Source organism: Lotus japonicus, chromosome 2 (genome assembly GCF_012489685.1).
Source record: "Lotus japonicus ecotype B-129 chromosome 2, LjGifu_v1.2".
Lineage (NCBI taxonomy): Eukaryota > Viridiplantae > Streptophyta > Magnoliopsida > Fabales > Fabaceae > Lotus > Lotus japonicus.
In genome coordinates, this window is record NC_080042.1 from 23,033,710 (window position 1) to 23,055,740 (window position 22,031).

General features: G+C 36.7%; 2 protein-coding genes across 3 annotated transcripts; one reads left to right on the forward strand and one right to left on the reverse strand.

Annotated features, from left to right (window-relative positions):
* Positions 1–5,101: 5,101 nt before the first annotated feature.
* LOC130736247 (GLABROUS1 enhancer-binding protein-like) lies at positions 5,102–5,825 on the forward strand. The gene is made up of 2 exons (XM_057588089.1): positions 5,102–5,452; positions 5,484–5,825. The coding sequence occupies exons 1-2, from the start codon at positions 5,102–5,104 to the stop codon at positions 5,823–5,825; spliced, it is 693 nt and encodes a 230-aa protein (XP_057444072.1).
* Positions 5,826–8,015: 2,190 nt separating this feature from the next.
* On the reverse strand, positions 8,016–22,031 carry LOC130737807 (AUGMIN subunit 6). 2 transcript variants are annotated; one of them, XM_057589653.1, is made up of 13 exons: positions 21,654–22,031; positions 21,517–21,573; positions 21,312–21,406; positions 20,366–20,516; positions 19,937–20,062; positions 19,648–19,804; positions 18,723–18,783; positions 18,360–18,624; positions 14,577–14,702; positions 10,736–10,894; positions 10,475–10,628; positions 9,261–9,731; positions 8,016–8,665 (listed from the first exon to the last, which is right to left on the reverse strand). In XM_057589653.1, the coding sequence occupies exons 1-13, from the start codon at positions 21,867–21,869 to the stop codon at positions 8,625–8,627; spliced, it is 2,079 nt and encodes a 692-aa protein (XP_057445636.1). In that variant the 5' UTR covers positions 21,870–22,031; the 3' UTR covers positions 8,016–8,624. The 2 variants fall into 2 exon arrangements, with proteins under 2 accessions (XP_057445636.1, XP_057445635.1); XM_057589652.1 differs by having other exon boundaries at positions 10,376–10,628; positions 21,654–22,030.

Below are 22,031 nucleotides of genomic sequence, written 5' to 3' on the forward strand. Positions count from 1 at the left end.
TTTGTATTATGGATTTGCCAGAGGGAGCAAATATTGAAATAAAAGTGTTTGTGTTAGGTTGCTGCTGCTATATTTCCTTTTTTACCTTCTTTTTCACTTTTTTATTTTGTTTTTTCTTAAAGAAATTATTATCATTAATGTAAAAAAGCTGTTTTATATTATTATTCGATTTTTAGAAGATTGTTTTTTATTACTATGAGATTTTCTTTTTATTTAGGACATTAGGAGAGATTCGTTCTCTAATTAGGAGGTTTGGTACAAATTTTTCTTATTTCCTTAACTAGGTAATCTATTTCTATAAATGAAATTGTAATTATTTTGTGTTTTTAATTAATTAATAAAAAATTATATTTTCTCCATATTTCAAGTTGGTATGAGAGTACTTTCGACCCTATTGGTGCAACTCTTGTGAGGGGGCTCCTCCCCATCACGGGGGCTTTCTCCTCCTCCCTCAAGGAGGCTTTTCCAAATCTCTTAGGATTTTTTTTATTTCTTGTTCTCTGTTTTCGCGCTTGTTACGTTAGCCGTTTTCTTACGGCCTCGTTCTCTTCTTTGTCAAGCTTCCACTCTAATGGAACACTAGTGACCTTTGTGACTCGTTTGTTGCCCGGTCATGATTCCCTCCTACTTTGAACCTTAGTGACCCTTGTGACGTTGATGGCAGCCATCGTCGACATTCAGCCACCATCAATGTCACTCCACCATCATTTCTCAAAGTTGCAAAGAACGAACAGAGTTACTCCCATTGGAGTCGTCGTGCTCCGATATACTTTTTTCCATGAAGCTTCTTCTTCCGTGTGTGAAGGTCACGCACCGCCCTCACATCCTCGAAATAAGACGCGATCAACACAGAACGGTTCACCTCTCTCTCCTCTTGATGTTTCCAGGCTCCTTTTGTCAAGATCGACCGTCGTTGCTCGTCGTTAGAGACGTCTGGTTCTTCGCGGCTTGTAGGAACGTGAATGGTGGACTTGTTTTGGGAATGATAGATATTCATTAACCAGCTTGAGGGAGTGTTGAAATATTAAGATACTAGTGTTTTTTACCCGCGCGTTGCACGGGAAATATGTCTATTGTATTTGATACATTAATTAATACTTTGATTATTAAAAATATATTAAACAACGAATGAAATAGAAAAGTCAGAATTGATGAGTAAAGTGGACATAAAGACTTCTCTTCTAAGCCCGATTGAGACCAAGAGGAACTCGTTTCACATTCTTCGTAAATATGAAGACGATAACACAAATCATAAATATAAGGAATTATCAACATATTAATTTTAAAAAAATTAATGTGATAGTAGCACAAATCAGGATTGTGTAAGATATATCATAAAGTATAACATTATTGTGTTTATTCCAACTAAGTAGGGATGACAATGGGTAGGTACTATAGTACCATCTCCATACCCGCGTTTTTAAAAATTACATGTACTCGTCTCCATACTCACGTGGGTAGCAACTCGAAGCGCTCCACCTTTAGACAATTCAATGTCATTACAGGAAGCTATCAATCTTTGCCAAAATCTAAATCTATGAATGACAATGGGTCTCAAAATCATAGGGTACCCGCAAAAAATACCCACTATGAGTAGGGTAAAAAACCGCTAAATGGGTATGAGGTTGAGTATAGATAATTACCCGCAAAAAATATAGGGTATGGGTGCGGGTATGGGCACTATAGTACCCAACCGGCCCATATCCGCACACACATGTTATTATTATTATTATTATTATTATTATTATTATTATTATTATTATTATTATTATTTGGGAATATATTAACAAATTAACTTAAGCTATAGCTTTCAAACTCACTATTTTTAAAAAAAAGTTTGGGATATATTAATTAATACTCTAAAAATAAATAATAAATAAATTAAGATAAAATCAAGAAATAAACCACCTAAATCCTAATCAAATCTAAAATTTAAAAATGTATTTTTTTTACTCTAAAAATAAATCAAAAATAAATTAAGATAAAATCAAGAAATAAACAACATAAATCCTAATCAAATCTAAAATTTTAAAATGTATTTTTTTATGAGAATTAATCTGAGAATGACACGTGTTATTTTTTTTTTCCAATTAGTGAATATTCTGCACCCTAGAAGATTTTCTTTTCCTCAATCCTTTTGCTTTTGATTAAGAAGAGAAAAGCAGGAATCCTTGAAGCATATAACATCTTACAATTAGTTGAAGAACAAAATCAGTTCATGAAGAAGATTGAAACAGAAACCCAAAATGAAGTCTTGAAGAACAAAATACCCTCCTTCACCAATTTGAAAGGACTGTGGTGAAAGAATTGTATTTAGTGTATTTGTGAATCTTGGGGTGGAACCCTTGTGAAACAAAAAATCAAAGGAACATTTCAGTCAAGAGAAACAAAAAATGGTGTATTGCCTCATATGTGCGCACCCCAGCAAATTATCTATATATGTGAGAAAAAAACAAAATAATTCTCCCACCCAAAATAATTGTGGTTACTTCACCAATAAACTTATACTAAAAATCAATTTAAATTGAACTTAAGGAAATATATAGAGCAAAGTAAGATAAGTCACCCAATTGGCATACTAAAACATGAGTATATGCAAAACTAATGAGTTTGAGGAAAACATGAACCAACCTTAAGAATGGGCTAAACATACTCATGAAGATTAAATGTGAGCTCTTCATATGCTTTCATCAATTTGACTGACCTGTGCATCATTAAAAAAAAATTAGTAAGTTGTGCATCATTCACATACAGTGCAAATAGTATGCTTATACACACAGCTCAAACATGATGAATAAAAACGTGCAAAATTTGAGAAATGAATATAAATTCAGGCTATCCTAAGTTTCGTAAATTTCTATAAATTATACCAAAATCTGGTTTAGAATGACTTCACACGCATGGATTTCTACAAACTATACTAAAATCTGGTTTAAAAAAATACAAAAGCGGAAGAAGAACAATAGAAAAAACATTACATCAGAATCAAAACATTATGTCTTCAACAATGATTCGTTAAAGGGTCTATGAAAAATTTGTAAACTTTTGGATCAAAACACACAAAATATGTGAAATTTAAGAATCCAGGATTGAATTACGAACAAAGGATAAACTGAAATGGCACAAACCATCAATCACAACATGATAAACTCTTCTTCACGTAACATCATCTTACGACATACCTCTGTCCTGATCGCGACATGTGGCAGAGGTAGAAATAGTAGCTATCAAATCTTTGTGTGTCCATGGTAGCTTTATGGACCCTCAGCACCAAATCAACTCCCTTTTCTTAGAATTAACATTAAATAAATAATAAGATAAAATCAAGAAATAAACAACCTAAATCCTAATCAAATCTAAACTTTAAAAAGGTATTAAATAAAGATAGATAAAAATTACCAAAATCTAGCAAATCACAATAAAAAACTCATAAAATCCTAAATTAAATAAAAATATGAAAATTCAATAAAAATACCATAAAAATTCATTTATACTCTAAATGTAACTCAAAAATAAAATAAATTATTTCATGAAATTAAAATTAAATAAATAATAAATAAGGATAGATAAAAACTATCAAAATCTAGCAAATCACAATAAAAACTCATAAAATCCTGCATTAATTAAAAATCCGAAAATATAATAAAAATTAACTATTATACTCTATATATAAATGTAAAATAAAATAAAATATTTCCTGGAAGTAAAATTAAATAAATAATAAGATAAAATTAAGAAATAAACAACCTAAATTCTAATCAAATCTAAAATTTAAAAAGGTACTAAATAAAGATAGATAAAAACTATCAAGTCTAGCAAATCACAATAAAAACTCATAAAATCCTGAATTAATTAAAAATCCGAAAATTTAAGAAAATTTAATTTAATTAATATACTCTAAAAGTAAATCTAAAATAAAATAAAGTATTTTCTGGATTTAAAATAAATAATAAGATAAATTAAAATAAAATTAAGAAATAAACAACCTAAATCCCAATAAAATCTAATATTAAAAATGGTATTAAATAAAGATAGATAAAAACTAACAAAATCTAGCAAATCACAATAAAAACTCATAAAATCCTGAATTAATAAAAAATTCGAAAATTCAATAAAAATTAATCAATATATTCTAAAAATAAATTTAAAATAAATTAAAAGACCAAATCTTATCTTTTAAAATAATATCAATCAATTATTTTAGAATATATAAAATTAAAACATATATCAATTGAAAATTATATCTTCTAAAATAATATCAATTAATTAGGTTAGAATATATAAAATTAAAACATATATCAATTGAAAATTATATCCTCTAACAAATTGACACGTGGAATAATTTTTATGAGAATTAATCTGGTGCTGACACGTCACTAAGAATTAATCTGGTGCTGACACGTCACTATGGAAGTTCTTCTTTTCTAATATATATATTGATTAATTATTTGATTTTATATTATTTGTTTTTAGAAGATTTTTATTATTATTAGGAGATTAGCTTTTTATTTATGAGATTATGAGAGATTTGTTCTCTTATAGAAGATTACGTACAAATTTTACGTATTTTCTTAATTAGGTAGTCTAGCCTCTATAAATTGTTATTACTTTGTATTTTTCTATTAGGTAATAAAATTATATTTTCTCCATATTTCCTTAAGGAAATGTTTGGGGTTTGATTCCTATACATCTTGTAAATAAAAAACTTCATTAATAATACCCATTTTCCTTCTATTTTTGGAATAATACTCAAATTGAGCTATTAACCATACGCGCTAATTTTTAACCTAATATGAAGGATCATATTGTAGTGTTAAAAAAATAAAAAGTATAAAAAATTATGTACATTGGCCATTAACTTGTTATTGGATTTTTTTTTGACTAAAATATATTCTAAAATAAAAATAAGGTTAAAATCAATTTTAATTTTTAAGAACTCGTATCAAGTATCAACAGGTTTTGACTAGTTTTTTTATCGACTTGAGATTGACCACTATTTTAAATTGAATGAATTGGATATCCAACCATTTTCTTGAACTGTCTGTCCAATTTTCTAAAGTTAAAAAATAAACGGGCCAAGAAGAAGGCAGACGACTCGGAGATGGAAGAGGACGGGAAAATGCCCGACAACGACTCCAAGAAGCCGTTTAGAAAATTGTGGTGCGACGAGGACGAGATCACCATTCTCAAGGGCCTTCCTGATTTCATTTCGAAAACTGGAAATGACCCGTTGAAGTACGTTGATGCTTTTTACAATTTCGTTATCAAGTCACTTCAAGTGGATGCTAACCGCGCCCAGCTGAAGGATAAGGTTCGAAGGCTGAAGAAGAAGTTCGAGACACATGCATGCAAAGGGAAGAACGGAGAGAGCCCCAAATTCCCCAAAGCCCACGACCAGAAAGCTTTTGAATTGGCCAACAAGGTATGGGGCAGTGGAGCCAATGAAGCAGCTAGCACCAGCAGAGGAAAAGCCAAAGTCTAATGGTAAACCTCCCAAGAAGGAAGCCAATAGTAGCAGCAAGAACGTGGCTTCTTCTGCAAAGAAAGCGAAAGCCGAAGCTAGACAGGAACCACCACCACCGGAATCCGATATGCAAGATGTAAAGGCTGATGATACAAGTGTGCTTTTGAGTGAAATGTCTGGGCTGAATGAGGATGTGGTGAAGAAGGGATTGGAGTTAATTGGAGCATCTAAGAGGGCTCAGTTGGCGGGAAGGTGGAAGAAGATACAGGTTGCGGAGCTGGAGCTGTTTGCTAAGCGTGCTCAACTGGTTGAGGAGCAGACTAGGTTGATTTTGGAGGCTTACAAGTCATCAAAGAATTAGGATTTTGAACTCTGTATTTTATTTTGTTGTTATCGGATAGTCGACCTGTTTAACTTTTAGCGGTATGAAAATGGTCTGTAAGTTATAGTAGAATTTATGTACGTAGACCACTCACGTTAAATAAAAATAAGGTTAAAACATGTAACCAGAAAAATAAGGTTAAGACCGATTTTAACCACTCGTATCAACAGGTTTTGACATGTTTTAAACCTATTTGACTAGTTCTTTATCGACTTTGAGATTGACCAAATTTTTAAATTCAATGAATTGGATATCTAACCGTTATCGAGTTCAATCGGTTAAACCGTCTTGGTCCAGTTTTCTAAAGTATGGTAATAATACAACAATAGCCAAGAATAAAACTTTAAATAGCTACAAATTTTATTTGTAACTGGAAATCCACAACATGAATTAAATAGCACCAGTATCTTATTATAAATCATTCATCAACCACTGATGAATTTAACATGATTTTAAACATATGTGAAACAGAGTTCATACAAATCCCTCCCTACTCAGACTATCCAACCATCAACTCCTTACTCTGCCGTCTCAACAAATAGTAAGTAAAAAAAAAATTCATATCAACAATAGCTCAAAACGTAAAATTCGTGGGCAATCTCTTTATCATACCATATCAACCAAAGGAAACCATCTAATGGCAGTTCTCAGTGATGCAAGGTGTTAACAATGAATGGAATCATAAAATCAAGGCTTAAATAAGTTTTTAGTCCCTAACCTTTACCAAATGTTTGGTTTTCGTCCCTCGCCGGAGCAAAGGTGGGTTTTAGTCCCTAACCTTTGCCACAAGATTTGGTTTTGGTCCCTCCGGAGCTCTGGGTCAACGCCGGAGCTCCGATAGCCCATGTGGCATTGCCACGTGGGATTAATAAGCTGACGTGGAATTTTTTCTTTTAAATTAAAAAAATAAATTGTTTAAAATTCTAAAAAAAAAATCTTAATTTATTTAAATTCAGAAAAATCAAATTCCCAAATCTGGAACCAAATAAAACAACAACAAAATTCCCAACCCAGAAATTGAACCCAAAAAAATCATTTCCTCCTCCTTCATCTTCTTCTCCTCCAACTAAAACCCCAACCCTCACCTGCAACTGGAACCCCAACCCCACCACCACCTGCAATCGAAACTACCCACCACCCCCAACCAAAACCCCAACCCCCACCTGCAACCGGAGCGTCAAGGTTTAAGTGGTCCTAGCAGAAGCATAAACACTGGGTGTTTCGCGTGCAGATCGAAAAGAAGAGGAAGATTGAGAGCGACTGGTGGAGGAGATGAAGAGAAGGAGTAGATCCCCAACTCAGATCTAGAATTTGTAGCCTTCATGAAATCGTGGGTTCATTCGATCGTGGTTTCCTGATATGGTGGGTGAGATGTGTTTCCTTGAAATTGTGGGTTTCTTAGGTGGTGTGATGGCTGGGTCGATTTCAACCTACCATTGATCTGGGGGTATAGTTGTGAACGAAGATGATGATGATGAAATGGGTGAATCTCAGGGGTAAAATCAGAAAGTGAGGTTTAGAGAGTTTGAATGATGCGGTGTGGTTCTGTTGGAAATAATCGTTTTGTGTCTGAGAATTGCCTTGCTGAGAATTGCTTTGCTACTGATTATGTGATGAAGGATTGTAATCTTATTTATGGATATTTTGATTTTGACTAACATACTCTAGATCATGCCCTGTTTGTACTCCCCCAAATACAGTTCTTCCATTTCAGATTCCTATAATATAACAGGTGAAGCACTATGTTGGGATCAGCCCTTTAAAAAATTTAAGACTAAAATTAAAGATTTGATTAGGGATTAAAGTTAAATAAATTAAGTTTTTTATTTTTTAAAATTTTAAACAATTTATTTTTTAAAATTAATAAGGTTTTTTTAATTTAAAAGAAAAAATTCCACGTCCGCTTATTAATCCCACGTGGCAATGCCACATGGGCTATTGGAGCTCCGGCGTTGACCCAGAGCTCCGGAGGGACCAAAACCAAATCTTGTGGCAAAGGTTAGAGACTAAAACCCACCTTTGCTCCGGCGAGGAATGAAAACCAAGCATTTGGTAAAGGTTAGGGACCAAAAACTTATTTAAGCCTAAAATCAAATCAAAGAATCATATTCCACAAATTAGTTGTGCACATAGTATTGGAAATCACAAGAAATCGCAAGAACACATAAATGAAAATAAAAAAGGAACATGCTCTGAAAATTATAAGAAAACGACGTGAGTTTTCATTCCTGATATATTTCCCAAGATACAAGACCTAATTCATGTGATGCACAACTGTATAGTACATAAATTAATTTCATGGAGGGATCACAACTGGCTAAAAATGGATGCCAGAGGAATGCAGGTTGCGGCAGAAATCCCAGAACTGCGTTTGTCATATCCACCAATTTTTTTAGGAAGGCTTCGCTGGGACTTCTGTTTACTCAAGTGGATGAAAATGTCAACGGAAATTCAAGCTCACACTCTAGTTATCTGATTGAGCACAACTTTACCATCCAATCCAGCTTGCACTATTTGCATTTTAGCATCTTCATCCCAAAGTAAATCATCAATATTCAATGAAGAATGAAGAAACCGCGACACTCACAGTTCCCTGAGTGCAGTAGGGGGAGTCAACAGAGTAAACAAAAGGTGAAAACATACCAAACAAGAATACCACAAATCATACAAAGTATCGTGTTATAGAAGGCGAACGGAATGAATTCCCAACAGAAGAATAGCAATCCGCCAAATCAATCATGCCATTTCCTCAAGTTTCAGAGGTTTCCCAGAAAAGTTTCAATGATCTATCAAAGCTGTTTCAGTCTCGGAGAGGGGGGCTGCAATAACAAAATTCCTAACTTGTCAATTAACCAGCATGTAAGTAATCGACAAGATTTACAAGGTTTAGAAGCTTCTAGTATAATGCAGGAGGCACATCTTTAGCCTATAAATATCCTTACTCTATTTTCAGCAAAATTAAACCCTAGGCTTTTCAGCATATAAACCAAACCCTATAAAATACAACTTTAGCCTACCCAGTATCCTTACTCTATTTCTAGCTATTAATGTATGCATCAGAAGCACATCTCTATTAATCATTCTTGATTTCAAATATGCAATGTAAATTTCTTCACTTCAGTAAAATGATGGAGGACAACCTATTGGAAAGGGAAAAATAAAGAAACAGACTTCAAAATGCATTCCCTCGTCTAGAGGACATTGGGTCCAAGGTCTTTCATCCTAAATAGTTTATAAGATCAACTACCAAAATATTCCTCTAACACTCTAACGAAGTCCTAAGTCCTCAAAAGGAAAACAGCCCCCAATTTTCTGCCGTGTGTTATTTTCAAACTAACAGCATTTAAAAATCATCAGGTGCAAGAACACCAAATTTACTAGAACCAAAATAGTTTGTGAAAAACTCAAACATACCCAGCAAGTCTTCAAATGAATCAGCCAGAAGTGTTGAGTCCATTAGCAAAGGTGGAGAGAACACTTGATCCTGTGCATCCTCAAAGTCAAAAATTGACTGTTGGGCGTCAGATGTTGCATTGGAACCAGTATATGAGAGAAACCCATTTACATGGTCATAATCAGAAAGCATTTCCAAATCAGTTAACATATCAGGAAATTCATCAATGCTCTCCCCATGCCCATCAGATGCATGACTCTCAAAAAAGGAATCACCCATTTGAGACTCAAATAACCTTTTGCTCCTCGACGAAGCTGCCCTTTTTTCAGCATCTAAATGAGAAAAGCCTGTTTCTGAAAGAGGAGCAAAGAAGTGCTCAGAACTTCCATCAGAATGACTGTCCCTTGACGACTCTGAATTGCATGACCGTACTGACAATGCTGTTTCTCTTACAGACCTCTTCAAATTCTTGACAAAGGAACTATCACTACCTACAAAATAGAGCCATTATCAGACACTTGGTTTATAACATACTGTGAAATTCCCTCAAAAGAGTCAACAGCTTCAATATAACGAAACATGTCAAAATACAACTCCCTTAAAAGCTTAAGCTATTAGGTGGGGCCATCCCAAGAATGAATGATCTCTAAGCATACCCCGACTCAAAAGTCCTTTGGGTTTAGCATGGACAGTGCAGAAGCCACTTTCCTTGGTGCTAAAATTTAATTGAATTATGAAGAACCAGGACTAGGGAGGCAGGGTCACAAAGGCCTTGATACCATGTCAAAGACCAATTCTCCTAAACACTTACGCTTAGGTAGGTGCACAAGAATCATTTTTTATCTCTCCAAAATTTAATTGAATTATGAAGAACCAGGACTAGGGAGGCAGGGTCACAAAGGCCTTAATACCATGTCAAAGACCAATTCTCCTAAACACTTACGCTTAGGTAGGTGCTAAAATTTAATTGAATTATGAAGAACCAGGACTAGGAAGGCAGGGTCACAAAGGCCTTGATACCATGTCAAAAACCAATTCTCCTAAACACTTACGCTTAGGTAGGTGCACAACAGCACAAGAATAATTTTTTATCGCTAACAAAACAAAGACAAAAAGCATTGAACACACAGCACACCTTCTGAACTTGCTACTTCATTATTTAAAGGACGATCCAAAGATTTCCGATCAGAAAGGTTTTCTGTTAGGCTTGTTTGGCTGGTTTGAGGAGCATTACCATGCCGCCTTTGCACATTTCCAGCTTTTCCAGAAGATGGGGTCAAGCTAAATAACTGAGGGAGTTTTAAAGTGGGGGGACTAGCAGAAACTTTGTCAAGCTGAAAATTAGATATTCTTGAAGTCACCTCACCAACGTCATCATTGCTGCTGTCCTGAATAATATAAAAGTGAGGTTAACAAAAAGGAGTAAAATCAGATATCTTTTTGCAAAGGTGTATCAAAGAAGCAATAATTGTAGTATACTAAAATAGTAGATTACCATCCTCCCACTACTCTGTGCTTGGACAGGTGACGTTGACCGACCATGATGTCTGTTCATTGGAGGTAGATTGGAGGCTATGCAGTTAACCTTTTCTGTACACTCTGAAATAGACTTCTGTATTGTTGGAGCAACATCTTTGAGTTGGTTAATAAGCACCTACACAAATGAAAAATGCAACAATGAGGAATTGCTAGAAAAGAAATTTTCTACAACAGGAACAACAATTACAGGTCAATTCTGTGTAAGATACTGAACCCTACTGTGAAAAGTGGGAACAGATAGAACAAAGACAGATTTCAATAGATATATCAATATTGAAGAGTAGATTCAATAGGTACCAGCACAAGTAAAAAGGAAGCGGAGAATAAAATCTGTATTGAATTCAAGTATCAGGCCTAATCAAGGAAATCCAGGTCTTGGGTGTAAACTGTACACAAATGATGAAACGATAGTAAAAGGTCTTAGGAACATGAGAGGCCTAAACTCCCTAGGTCCAGGCCTTGGGTCTAAACTGTACACAAATGATGACAGGATAGTGAAAATGTCTTAGGAACTTGAGAGGCCTAAACTTCCCTAAGGGTCCAATTCTAACATTCCAGCCTACCTCACCCTATCACACTTCCTCAGCTTATACCCTCCCTTACAACAGAGTCACACATCCTATCCCTCTCTACTTCCAGGAAAGGTAGTTAGTTACTACGTGGTTTTATATGATATTTCACACATATTCCTTAGTAATTTTAGGTCTAAAGGTCTCATATTAAGACACATCTTGTCCTCAAGGTGGAATAGAGGAATATTCTCTTAAATTAAAAGTCAGCTAAATTATCCCAAATATTTCTACAATCAGGCAGTTCTTTCAAAACCTATTTAACTCCAGCTAAGACATGCAAAGCCAAGATGGTCATCAATCATGTCCAGACTCCAAGAATTTTTTGGTACAGGAGCAGCAACCAAACAGAAAACTACAGAAACTAATCCAACTATCACCATCGATATAGAAACTTATTTAAAGTATAAATCCCATCAACAATGTCAAAGCATTCACCGGTTGTGATCCAGCCACAAACAATATGCCTTACCAAGCAACATTCAGAACCTCTATATATGTGCTAAATGAATTAGGAAGTGCTCCAAACCAAAGGATAAGATCATAAACAGAATGGCTCCATCTCTTAAACTAATCCATTATCCATATCACTTATAAACAAGGTGTGCCTGCTAATAGTTTCCCAAGGAGTAACTCCTGTCCAAAGTATCACCAAACTTGCATGCAAATTGGATGACCTGTTACAGATATGGGCGGGGCGCTTTGCTGCCACCAACAAGAACTTACTTCCTATCCCTCAAGCTGTTGCATTGCAACTCACCTTTTTCGCTCCTCTACATCCTCCACCAATAACAGCTGGTAATGTTTCAATCTACAAACATGCTCAAGCCCCCATTTCTCCCAAATTTAAAAACAAAGAGCTTTCCGGTTCCACTCCTGGAACTCCTCGTGTAAAAATTTCCCACCTCCATTCGTCCTCTTTTCTCCACTAACACTATCAGGTGGCGTAGGCTCCATAAAATTCCTTTTCCCAAAACAGGCCTTGCTGTGACCATGGTTGACAAAATTGTGATCCTACTACGTAAGATCGGAGAGGGGGTGTATACAATCCCACAATTTATATATGTTAAATATATTATATATATATGCATACAATACAATTATTATACATATATTATAGAAGTAGAACAGGGCAGAGCAGGACGCAGAAGGAGCAAGTGAGGCCGCAAGGATAGCAAGTCGCAAGAGGCAGCGGCGCAAGCAGGAATCACGATAGGTGTTGCAAGGAAGGAAGGAAGTGAGGCAGAGGCAGGAATATCACGATAAAACGCAGCGTTTCGCACCATCAAATGAAACACAGCGTTTTGCATTGCAATTTTAGGGTTCGGCGTTGACAAACAAAACACAGTGTTTCGCCTTTGAAAGGAAAAGAAACCAGGTCGAACCGGGTCGAATGGAGCAACGGGGAAAAAAGGCACAGAGTTGAATCGGGCATGCCGCGCGATACCACGATTTTGCGATAAACCTTGGCGATCCCACGCGAGCCCAGATTCCGGCGATCGCAGGCGCGATCAAGATCGGAGGAGGCAAGTAACCTCGCTAAATCGTGCGATTCCACGATCTGGATCACGATTTTGACTACCTTGGGTGTGACCATCTAGTTTTTGCTAAAATCCTCTGTTTCAAGATGCTTCATAGAGGAACCACAATTACCTTTGCAGCCCCTCTCTTTTGCTGCGAATCCACCCTGTCTCAAGGCAGAGTTCTTCTCTGCAGCAATGCCCAGTGTCCATAAGCTTGGATAAGCACTCTTCAGATCGGCCAGAATCTCTCTCATCCCATTAAGGAAAATCCATTTCAGCATCACCCAGCTGCTTTCTTCAATGGGGCTGAGAACATTTCAAATTTCTCCCTGGATCACTGTTCAGGTCTGCTTGATGTTCTTCCTTGAAAATTTCACAACTGGCCGCCAGTGTCTTCCCCCCACCATTGGTGTTCAAAGCTCGACCCTCCATAGCAACCACCACGACATCTAGTTTCTCCTCATCGGAACTGAATTCAATTTGAAATACCTCTCCACGAGTATTATAAATCCATACGCATCATCACCAGTAAAATTTGGGATCCTGAGCATCTGGCCGCCCAAATGTGTCCGAAGTGGGCTTTCCTCCCTGTGCCTCAAATGAATGTGGGAGAAAAAAGATGGGCTGCCATAGGTCTGATAGTCAACAAAAGAAGATGGACTTCGATAATGTCGAGATCGACCTTGGGCACAAACTCAGTCATGTTCTTGCAAAAACTGCTTGAGCTTGTTCAGCTTTGATTGCATGTTGGCTCTTGTTCCTCCACTCCTATAAGCTTCATGTGACCATAACTCTCCACTTGAGACTCCATGGCTGAGCGTGTAATGACCGTTCAAGCTCTGGGGACCTAGAGCTCTGATACAGTGATACCAAAATGATTGTTACCGATGTACGTAAATAGGAAATGGAGAAAGAAATTTGTATTGCATTCAAGTATCATGCCTGAATCAAGGAAATTTTGTATTCAAGTGATGAAAGAAGGAAACTGAAAATGTCTTGGACACTACAAGAGGCCTAAACTCTCCTAAGGATCTACCACATCCAGACACACTTCCTAAGCTTATACCCTACCCTTACAACAGACTCACATTCCATCCCTCTCTCTACTGCCAGAATACTTAGTTATTAGGAGGAGACTCTTCCTCATTTTCTCTCTCATAGGCATGATCTAGTGGTGCATGATACTTATGCATCCTCATCATTTAATCCTCCACTTGTATCATTACATAAGCCACACACATATATAGCATTAACTATATACAAGCAACTATCAGCAAACAAGTGTCTGTTAGCATGTTAAAATTAAGAAATAGTCTGCACTGATTAAAGAAAGCAAAAGTTTATACATAAATCTAATCCTTCATACAGGATGTGTTTAAAAGATCACAAAACAAGATTAGTCCACTCTCCTAAACATCCACCCCCCCACCCCACACCAAAAAAAAGCGAAGTAAAATATCCAGTAAATCAATGTAATTTTTGAACAATATTAGTTCCAAAAAGATCAATTAGTTAAAAATTGTCATAAATAACTAAGGACATTGTTTCTCCAGTTCAGAATGAAAGCATCAAGTTCAATGAAGTATTATAGAGGTGGTCTAAATATTTTATTGAAGTCAAATGACAAATAGAAAAATGAAGCTTCCTTAGAAGCACTTCAACAGGTAGGATTTCGTATATTTTAAAACATGTTTTAATGCATTACCTGGAAGCTAGCCAAGTGTTGCTGATGCTCAGCAAGGGTTGCTGCTAAAGACTCAGCATGGCCACCTGAACCTTCTTCCTGCGCACTGCGCAATATATCTGGACCCTCTCCATCATTTGCTTTTGCCTACAGATCATACTAAGGTTAGAAGTTTCTACATGAAATAAATATGAGTGAATATATGAGATGAACCAACTTACAACATCCGGGAATTGTCATTCTCAACTGAATATAAAGAAAAACATTCTAATTGCATCAATATGACCAACTTTTTGGTGCCACACAACTTGGAATATCTTAATTTACAAGATTTGGGACTACTAAAAACAAGCATCAGTTGCAATTATACATTATTAAACAAAAATGAAAAAAATGAGATAAACTTACTTATATAACCAAACACCATACATTAAGAAAATTTTATTATCATTTTAGCATTTTATAACTCGTCTAGGTCTTCCTAGTAGATGAAGATGAGGGCCCAATGTTTGACAAAAATCAAGATATTTGACAAAGAATGTAACAAAAGCCACTTCTTTTTAACCCTCAAAAAAAGTAAGTTAGTGAGAAACTTGTAGGATAAAGGTACATAGTCAGGCAAAGCCACTGGTCATAAGTAACTTCAATAAACTTAACATCTGACGAAGCTTTTATTTAATTGATAACCAAAACATATACAGTGTCAAAATATTCAGATTTTAACTGAGAATATATTAAAAAAGATTACGCATGACTACTCAGAACTTTACTGTAAATCGCTTTCAGTTCTAGAAGTTCTCCTATGTTTTTTGTGCTGTACTCAAGTTAAAAATTTGTTAATATTTATTTCCTGGTTAAAAAAGCAGATCATGAAACCCTGGTACCTAAACCCAAGTCACAAATTAATAATCCCTATGCGTGCAGTGAGAAAAGGTTACATCGAGATATAGTATATATTTTAGAATATTATTAGGGATGTGATTAGTATATGATATGGATCATTATTTCCTTATTTATGATACATAGAATCTTTTCTTATTTAGTTGACTGTTATCCCTAAACTTATGAGGTCACTTTAGTCTATATGTTGAACTGATTGTCATGGAATAAACAACCAAGATATTTAATTCAACTTGTAACAAGTTTTCTCTGGTTTGGTCTCCTTCTGGTGCCCGATTTTCATGTTTTAGGCTTAGGGTTTCAGCAGCCATATGCTGAACCAGAAGATTTCCGTTATGTTTTTCCTGAGGGACCATCACCGGCCACCACCAAACAGCCTGTCCCCAGAATGCTGTTCCTTGAAACTGTCGCACGCACCCCCATGTGCCGTCACACCTTCATTTCCTCGCAGACGCATGAAGTTCATGCGCCGACCTCCATTACACACACCACCTCCACCGTTGTGTTCCCCGCCTTAAAATAGAACACACATGACATTGGATCTTGAGGCTGGCAGGCAACATCATGGTATCCACCATGGGTACCCGCTAACAAAACAACTATCGTACAGCAAGGAATCCACAATAATTAAGTACAAAACTTCTGCAGATATCCCAATCAATGGGCTTGAATGGATCATTTGGGTGTTATCTGAGTGACAACAATATACTGTAGAATGAACTTTGAAAAATCAAGCTGAATGCTGTGTTTTGGAGGATTATCATGTCTTTATTGAGATTCTTTTCTTACTGCAATTTAACAGTTAACACAGACCATCCGAAATCGTCTACGATGCAGGGTTCGTTCATATATGGCTTCAAAGATATGCTTAAGACATGCTTATCTATGTGAGCCTAGCCTTATCTATTAAGACATGCTTAAGGATAAGGTCAGTGATATGGATGCAAACTTGAATTGATGATAAGGGTGCTGATTTTATTTGATTTGTTTTTATTTGTCAAGCAACCACTTATCCCAAAAGCTTAAGCTGTTGGGTAAGGGTCACTTTAATGGTTTTATATTATATTCTAGGCTTAATTCCACTTTGGGCCCCTGATGTTTCAGAAATGAGCGATCGGGGCCCCCCGTGTTTAAACGTAGCGGTCAGGCACCCCAATGTTTCAAAAACGTGCGATCCAGCCCCTTCTGTTAAACTCCGTTAGTTGACCAAACGGTCACTCTCATCTCTCTCTCTCCCTCACGCGTTCACTCACTCACGCTCTCCCTCAACCTCTCGACTCTCTCTCTCTTCCTCTCCCAGACCCATTTTCTTCTTCTTCTGATTATTTTCCCTAAGGTTGCAGCACTACCAACACCTTCTTCTCCTCCTGATGACAACCACCACCGCTTGGTCACTCTCCTTCCAGAGGCTACACCATCACCACCGTTCCTGTCCTGATCTTTCTCTTCTTCTCCTTCCATGTGCAAACCACTCTGGCATCACCCAAGCTAGCCACCACCGCCAGCAGCCACGATGACGCTGCCACCTCCTTCAGTCCCGCGAGCATCATCATCACCAACATGATGAGAAACAACCCTAATTTCAGCCACCACCTCCACCTTGCTCGATCCATCTTCTCTCTTGGAAAATCCCCAAATCAACAACCCTTTCGACCCTTCTTCAGTACTTCTCCGGATTCGGGGTTTTAAATTGGAGTTTCAGTTTTCTCTGGATTTGGGGTTTTGGGGTTCAACGGTTAATGGGTTGATTTTTTGGGTTTGGGTTTCTAGGTTTGGGGCAGATCGATTTATGGGTTGAATGATTTTTCTGGATCGGAAGAAGAAGAAGAAGAAAAGCGGAAGAAATCTGGAGAAGCTTGCATAGAAGAATAGAGAGGAAGAAGAAGATGGGGATCTGTGGGCTTTGATTTCTGGGTTCCTCACTAGATTATAATTGTTGCACAGAATCATCGTGTTTTTGTTCTGGGCTTTGATTTGTGTTTAATTGTTGTTATTGAGTAGAAGAATGAGAAATGAAGCTCCGTCTGGTCAACTAACGGAAACAGACGGAAGGGCTTGGATCGCACGTTTTAGAGATATCAGGGGGCCTGACCGCTACGTTTAAACACGGGGGGCCCCGATCGCTCATTTTTAAAAGATCAGGGGCCCAAAATGGAATTAAGCCTATATTCTAACACGCCCCCTCATGCGAGAGCCCTTTGGGCTTGAAGCGTGGATAAATGCACAGGCTCACCTACCATGTGCTTAATTAAATTCCACTTTTCAATAAGAAAGTGAGGGGAGCAAGGATCGAACTCTAGACCTCTCGGCCATAGAGGCTCTCATACCATGTCAAGCAACCACTTATCCCAAAAGCTTAAGCTGTTGGGTAAGGGTCACTTTAATGGTTTTATATTGTATTCTAACATTATTAATAGGCAGATTTTATTTGTTAGATTAATTTAGGATAAGTCTATTTTTATTAGCTTATTATAAATAGGAGTACCCTCCTTAGGATAGAATTATGGATTGAATTATTGAGTTGTCAAGGAATCAGCCCTATTGGAGAGGGTCCAGCCTCTTGGTTCTTTTTTATCTTTTATTTTCCAGTTTATACAATAAAAATACCAAAAATATTATCCTTTATCTTCTTTTTTCTACCGTTCCGCTGTTAGGATTTTTTCCGATCCTAACATTCATCCTATTTGTATTTTATGGGTTCATTTGAAAAAAAAAAATGAGTTTGCTTAAAAAACAACACTTCCATGGAGATGGCAGCCGCACAATCCACCACGTTGCCACATTCTCCAAATTTTCTGCTATTGGCAGCCATACACCAAAATAGACAACAACGAAAGGAAGGAGCCATAAGAACAGATCATAGCATCTTTAAAGGAAAGCTTGTAAAGCTTGTAAAGGGCATACCAGTAGAAGTGATTGCTTGTGAATACGTTGCAAAGCATGTGTCCATCGTCGTATAACCTCTGCCACATCAACAGTTTGGTGGACTCTTCCAGTTCTGTCATCCACTCTTGTCGATGTCTCACTGCTAAAATGCGATCCATCATTCTCCTCGTTATCCATTTGTACTGCATTCAAATCCATATGCTGCCCAGACAATACATCTGAGTAAGGAGTCTGAGAACTGTGGTCCATTGCTGCAAGCAAAGATGATCCAGAGATTCGATACCTGAAATTCATGTATCAAAATGTAAGTTGATGAATTTGGTATGTAGATAATGGGAAGGCAAAGCAAGCTACAACCCTACAACACTAAATGTACGTTACCTATGATCTCGGTGAGCTATCAAGTCCTCAATAGGGCCTGATGCAAGAACTTCATGTTGACCTGTACATTAATAATAATAAAAATCAAATATCATTACAAGCTAGGCTGTTTTGTACAATTAAGGGGAAAAAAGGGGATTGGGGTGACAGTGCTGAACCTTACTATCTTAAATTGAAAGGATCCCAATATCAATGGTTTATAATCATGATGGGCCGCATCACGGGCCTCTAATTAAAATCTATGCAGAAGGTGGTAGAGGAATAAAGCAAGCTAGGAAATGATGAGGGAAATAGAGCAGAGGAGTCTTTTACATAAGACTCTAACACAATGACATATGGCAGAAGGAAAGAGAAGTAGGCCTGGAATCCTTGAGGGGGAATGTATATGAAGGGAGTGGATGGTGGTGCGGAAGGGAGTTTATCATTTTTAGGTAGTTTAAGGCTAGGTGTAATCACAGGGCAGAGAAGCACTCCTCTGACCTTTTCTTTTAACTTACATGTATATTTCCTGTAAGTTTTCTCTGTAATTAGATCTCTGTTCTGTACATTTTCCTAAAATTTCTATAGTCATTTCAGTGCCGATAACATTAACACTCATCAGCTACAAAACCATAATGAACCATCAGAAATAATAAAGTAAAAAACTATCTCTGAAAGTCCACGATTCTGCAAAGCTGCACTACAGGAAAATGGCTTGCAGTTGCAGAGGTTAAAATGCAATGGCGAGAGCAAAAACTTGTTATTAGTCATTTTATTAATAAAGGAATAAAGCTGTAAAAATAAATCCCATTCCTAGTCACATATTATTAATTATCTTGCCATAGTTCACAAAATCAAACTTTAAGTTAATAACTGAGGATACTAGAATTACAAGATCTATTACACAAATGCAAAGTGTAAGTGGAGTGTTGATCTCTATGCTTACTTTTACGAGCTAATAAAGACTCCCATAAGCGAGTAGCCTTTGAAACTAAATGGGAATTTTGACTTGAACTGGATACGAGATCATCCCAGAGTTCTCCTTCCAACTTCACTTTATTTCTCAAGTCATGGAGCTTTTCCAGCTCTTGTTGCAAATAAGCCTGAATTCAGGTTTTACATTCTAATTGCGTAAGAGACAAATGCATAAGGATGTTCCTGATGGATAAAGGGAACATGTAGTTTGTGTATATAAGCTAAACATGGTAAAAAAAAGTCTCCAGTTAATGTTATACCTCTTCAGCACATAGGCCACGAAATTCGGCAGTCATCTCATGAGCCAAATTTGACCACATAGCCTGCCTTTGTACAGCCATTTCTGCATTTTTAAGAAACTTCCTTCTTTCAAGGGCTATTCTTGCCTGTTTAAGAGCAAAGACTCAACTGAGATACTTAAGACATTTATAATTATGAGCAATGTGACAATCAAGTTAAAAGGTAAACAGTCAAAGTAAGAGTTTAATTGATATTTTTGTGCCACACCAAAGAACTTATAATAGAAAAAACTACACCAAAAGGACAACTTCCTTCAGTACAAATTCAGACTGAAACCTTTTTTCACTCGGAAGAAATCATGCAGAACTCGTCGTAAATGTATAAATTAGAGTGACATGTACACAGTGAATCCATCCTTTCCTAAAAATTTAGTGGATTATCACTAATACCTTTGTAACTGGCAGTAGAGTAGCTGCATGTGAGAATGCTACATCAGTCAACGGTGCAGGCAATGGGTTAGAAGCTAAGTCAGCAGTAAATGTCCGTCGATGAACTTCTCGTAAAGCATGCAAAGAAAGTTGCCATAGAAGCTCAACAAACCTACATCAATATGTACATTTGAATAATTTTAGAACTATCTTTGACAGAATCAAAATAATGAGCTTCCATAACCATCTTACCATATGAGATTATCTTATCCCATTCTAATATAAAAACAAATACAAAAGTGTTTTCCCACTACGTGGGGTAGGCTTTCTAAGGATCAAACAGTCATAAACCAAGACTTTAGAAAGCTCATATGTAGATCTAAATCTATGGTTTCACTTAAAAAGATTTTCTTGGTATCTTTAAATAATTTGGCCATCCTCCAGATGACAAGTTCTTCTCACTAAGGCTCCTATTGGTCTTCTTATCGCATTACCTCTTACCCTCTTTTCCAAAATGCATCTCGAATGACTTCATTCCTAATCTTTTCATGTCCTGTGTGTCGTCCACTCATCCACGACCACCGCAACATCCTCACATCAATAAAAACTTAACTTATGGTCTTATCACCTAACATTGAATTGGAACTAAAAGATACTTTTTGTTCTTGTTTAGAAAAAAGAGTGGGGGGGCAGTTACTCAACACCCCAAAATAGTTTTCTCTATGCAGAAATTCTTTAATATTTGTCTGAATTAATTTCACTGACCAAACAATATCCATTCACTAACTATAAAAGCAATGCACTATTGTCACAAAAAATAAACCAGTCTATACAATACATAATTAAAAATGGAAACAAAACTCATTTTTCCCCCTCAAGTTGGATCGAAGCATAGGGATCAAGAAAATTAACTAACAAACAAGCATAAATCAACCGATCTTTCGACAATGAATAACTTCAAACCAACCTAGGTCCACAACACGTAGCAAGTGAAGAAACCCTGGAATTGCTCCTGGGAAGCGCTCCCTGCGACTCGAGCTCGCTAATAATACCTTGCACAACCTACCAAACACGTTCCAACACCATCATCATCCAGAATCATCATCCAGAATCATTCAAACAAATTTCATACCAGAAAAAAAACAACAAACTTAAAAAAAAAATTCTGATACCTTGCGAAAATCACGCGATTGCGCGGAATCAAAAATTGGCCAAACCTTATCAAAATCCTGAAAGATCGAAAAAAAGGAAAGGGTTATAGTGAAAGATCACGCCGAAAAAAATTGGAAATTAGTGAAGATTGGGATACTTTTGCAGATTGAATTGGGCCTCTGAGAGAGGAGAGGATGAAGTAGAGAAGCTGTTCGCCCAATTTAGGGTTCGAGTGACGGAAGAGACCCACACGAGGAGTTGAATTCGATGCTCCGAGACCGATAATTGCTGGATCCAGACCCAACAACAAGCAATTTGTGTACATTGCACTCTCTAGTTCAATCTCCCTCTCTTTCTCTCTGTCCATCGTCATCACCCTCTCTCTTTCTCTCTCTCTGTGTTTCTTCTTTCTTCTTTCTTCTTTGTGTTTGAATCGGTTCGGTGGTTCCTTCTCTGATCCTGCTCTATTGTGTTGTGTGCGACTGTGTTTTCCTTTCCTTTTACTAAACTATTGCATTTTCCTTCCCTTACAAGT

Bases quoted from the DNA above. Each gene is read 5' to 3' on its own strand.
- LOC130736247 (XM_057588089.1), top strand. From the start codon at position 5,102: ATGGAAGAGGACGGGAAAATGCCCGACAACGACTCCAAGAAGCCGTTT. The intron at 5,453-5,483 runs AGCACCAGCAGA...CCAAAGTCTAAT, and splicing joins GTGGAGCCAATGAAGCAGCT to GGTAAACCTCCCAAGAAGGA.
- LOC130737807 (XM_057589652.1), bottom strand. From the start codon at position 21,869: ATGACGATGGACAGAGAGAAAGAGAGGGAGATTGAACTAGAGAGTGCA. The intron at 18,625-18,722 runs GTAACGTACATT...CATGAATTTCAG, and splicing joins ATAGCTCACCGAGATCATAG to GTATCGAATCTCTGGATCAT. The intron at 10,895-14,576 runs GTAATGCATTAA...TCATTTGTGTAG, and splicing joins AACACTTGGCTAGCTTCCAG to GTGCTTATTAACCAACTCAA.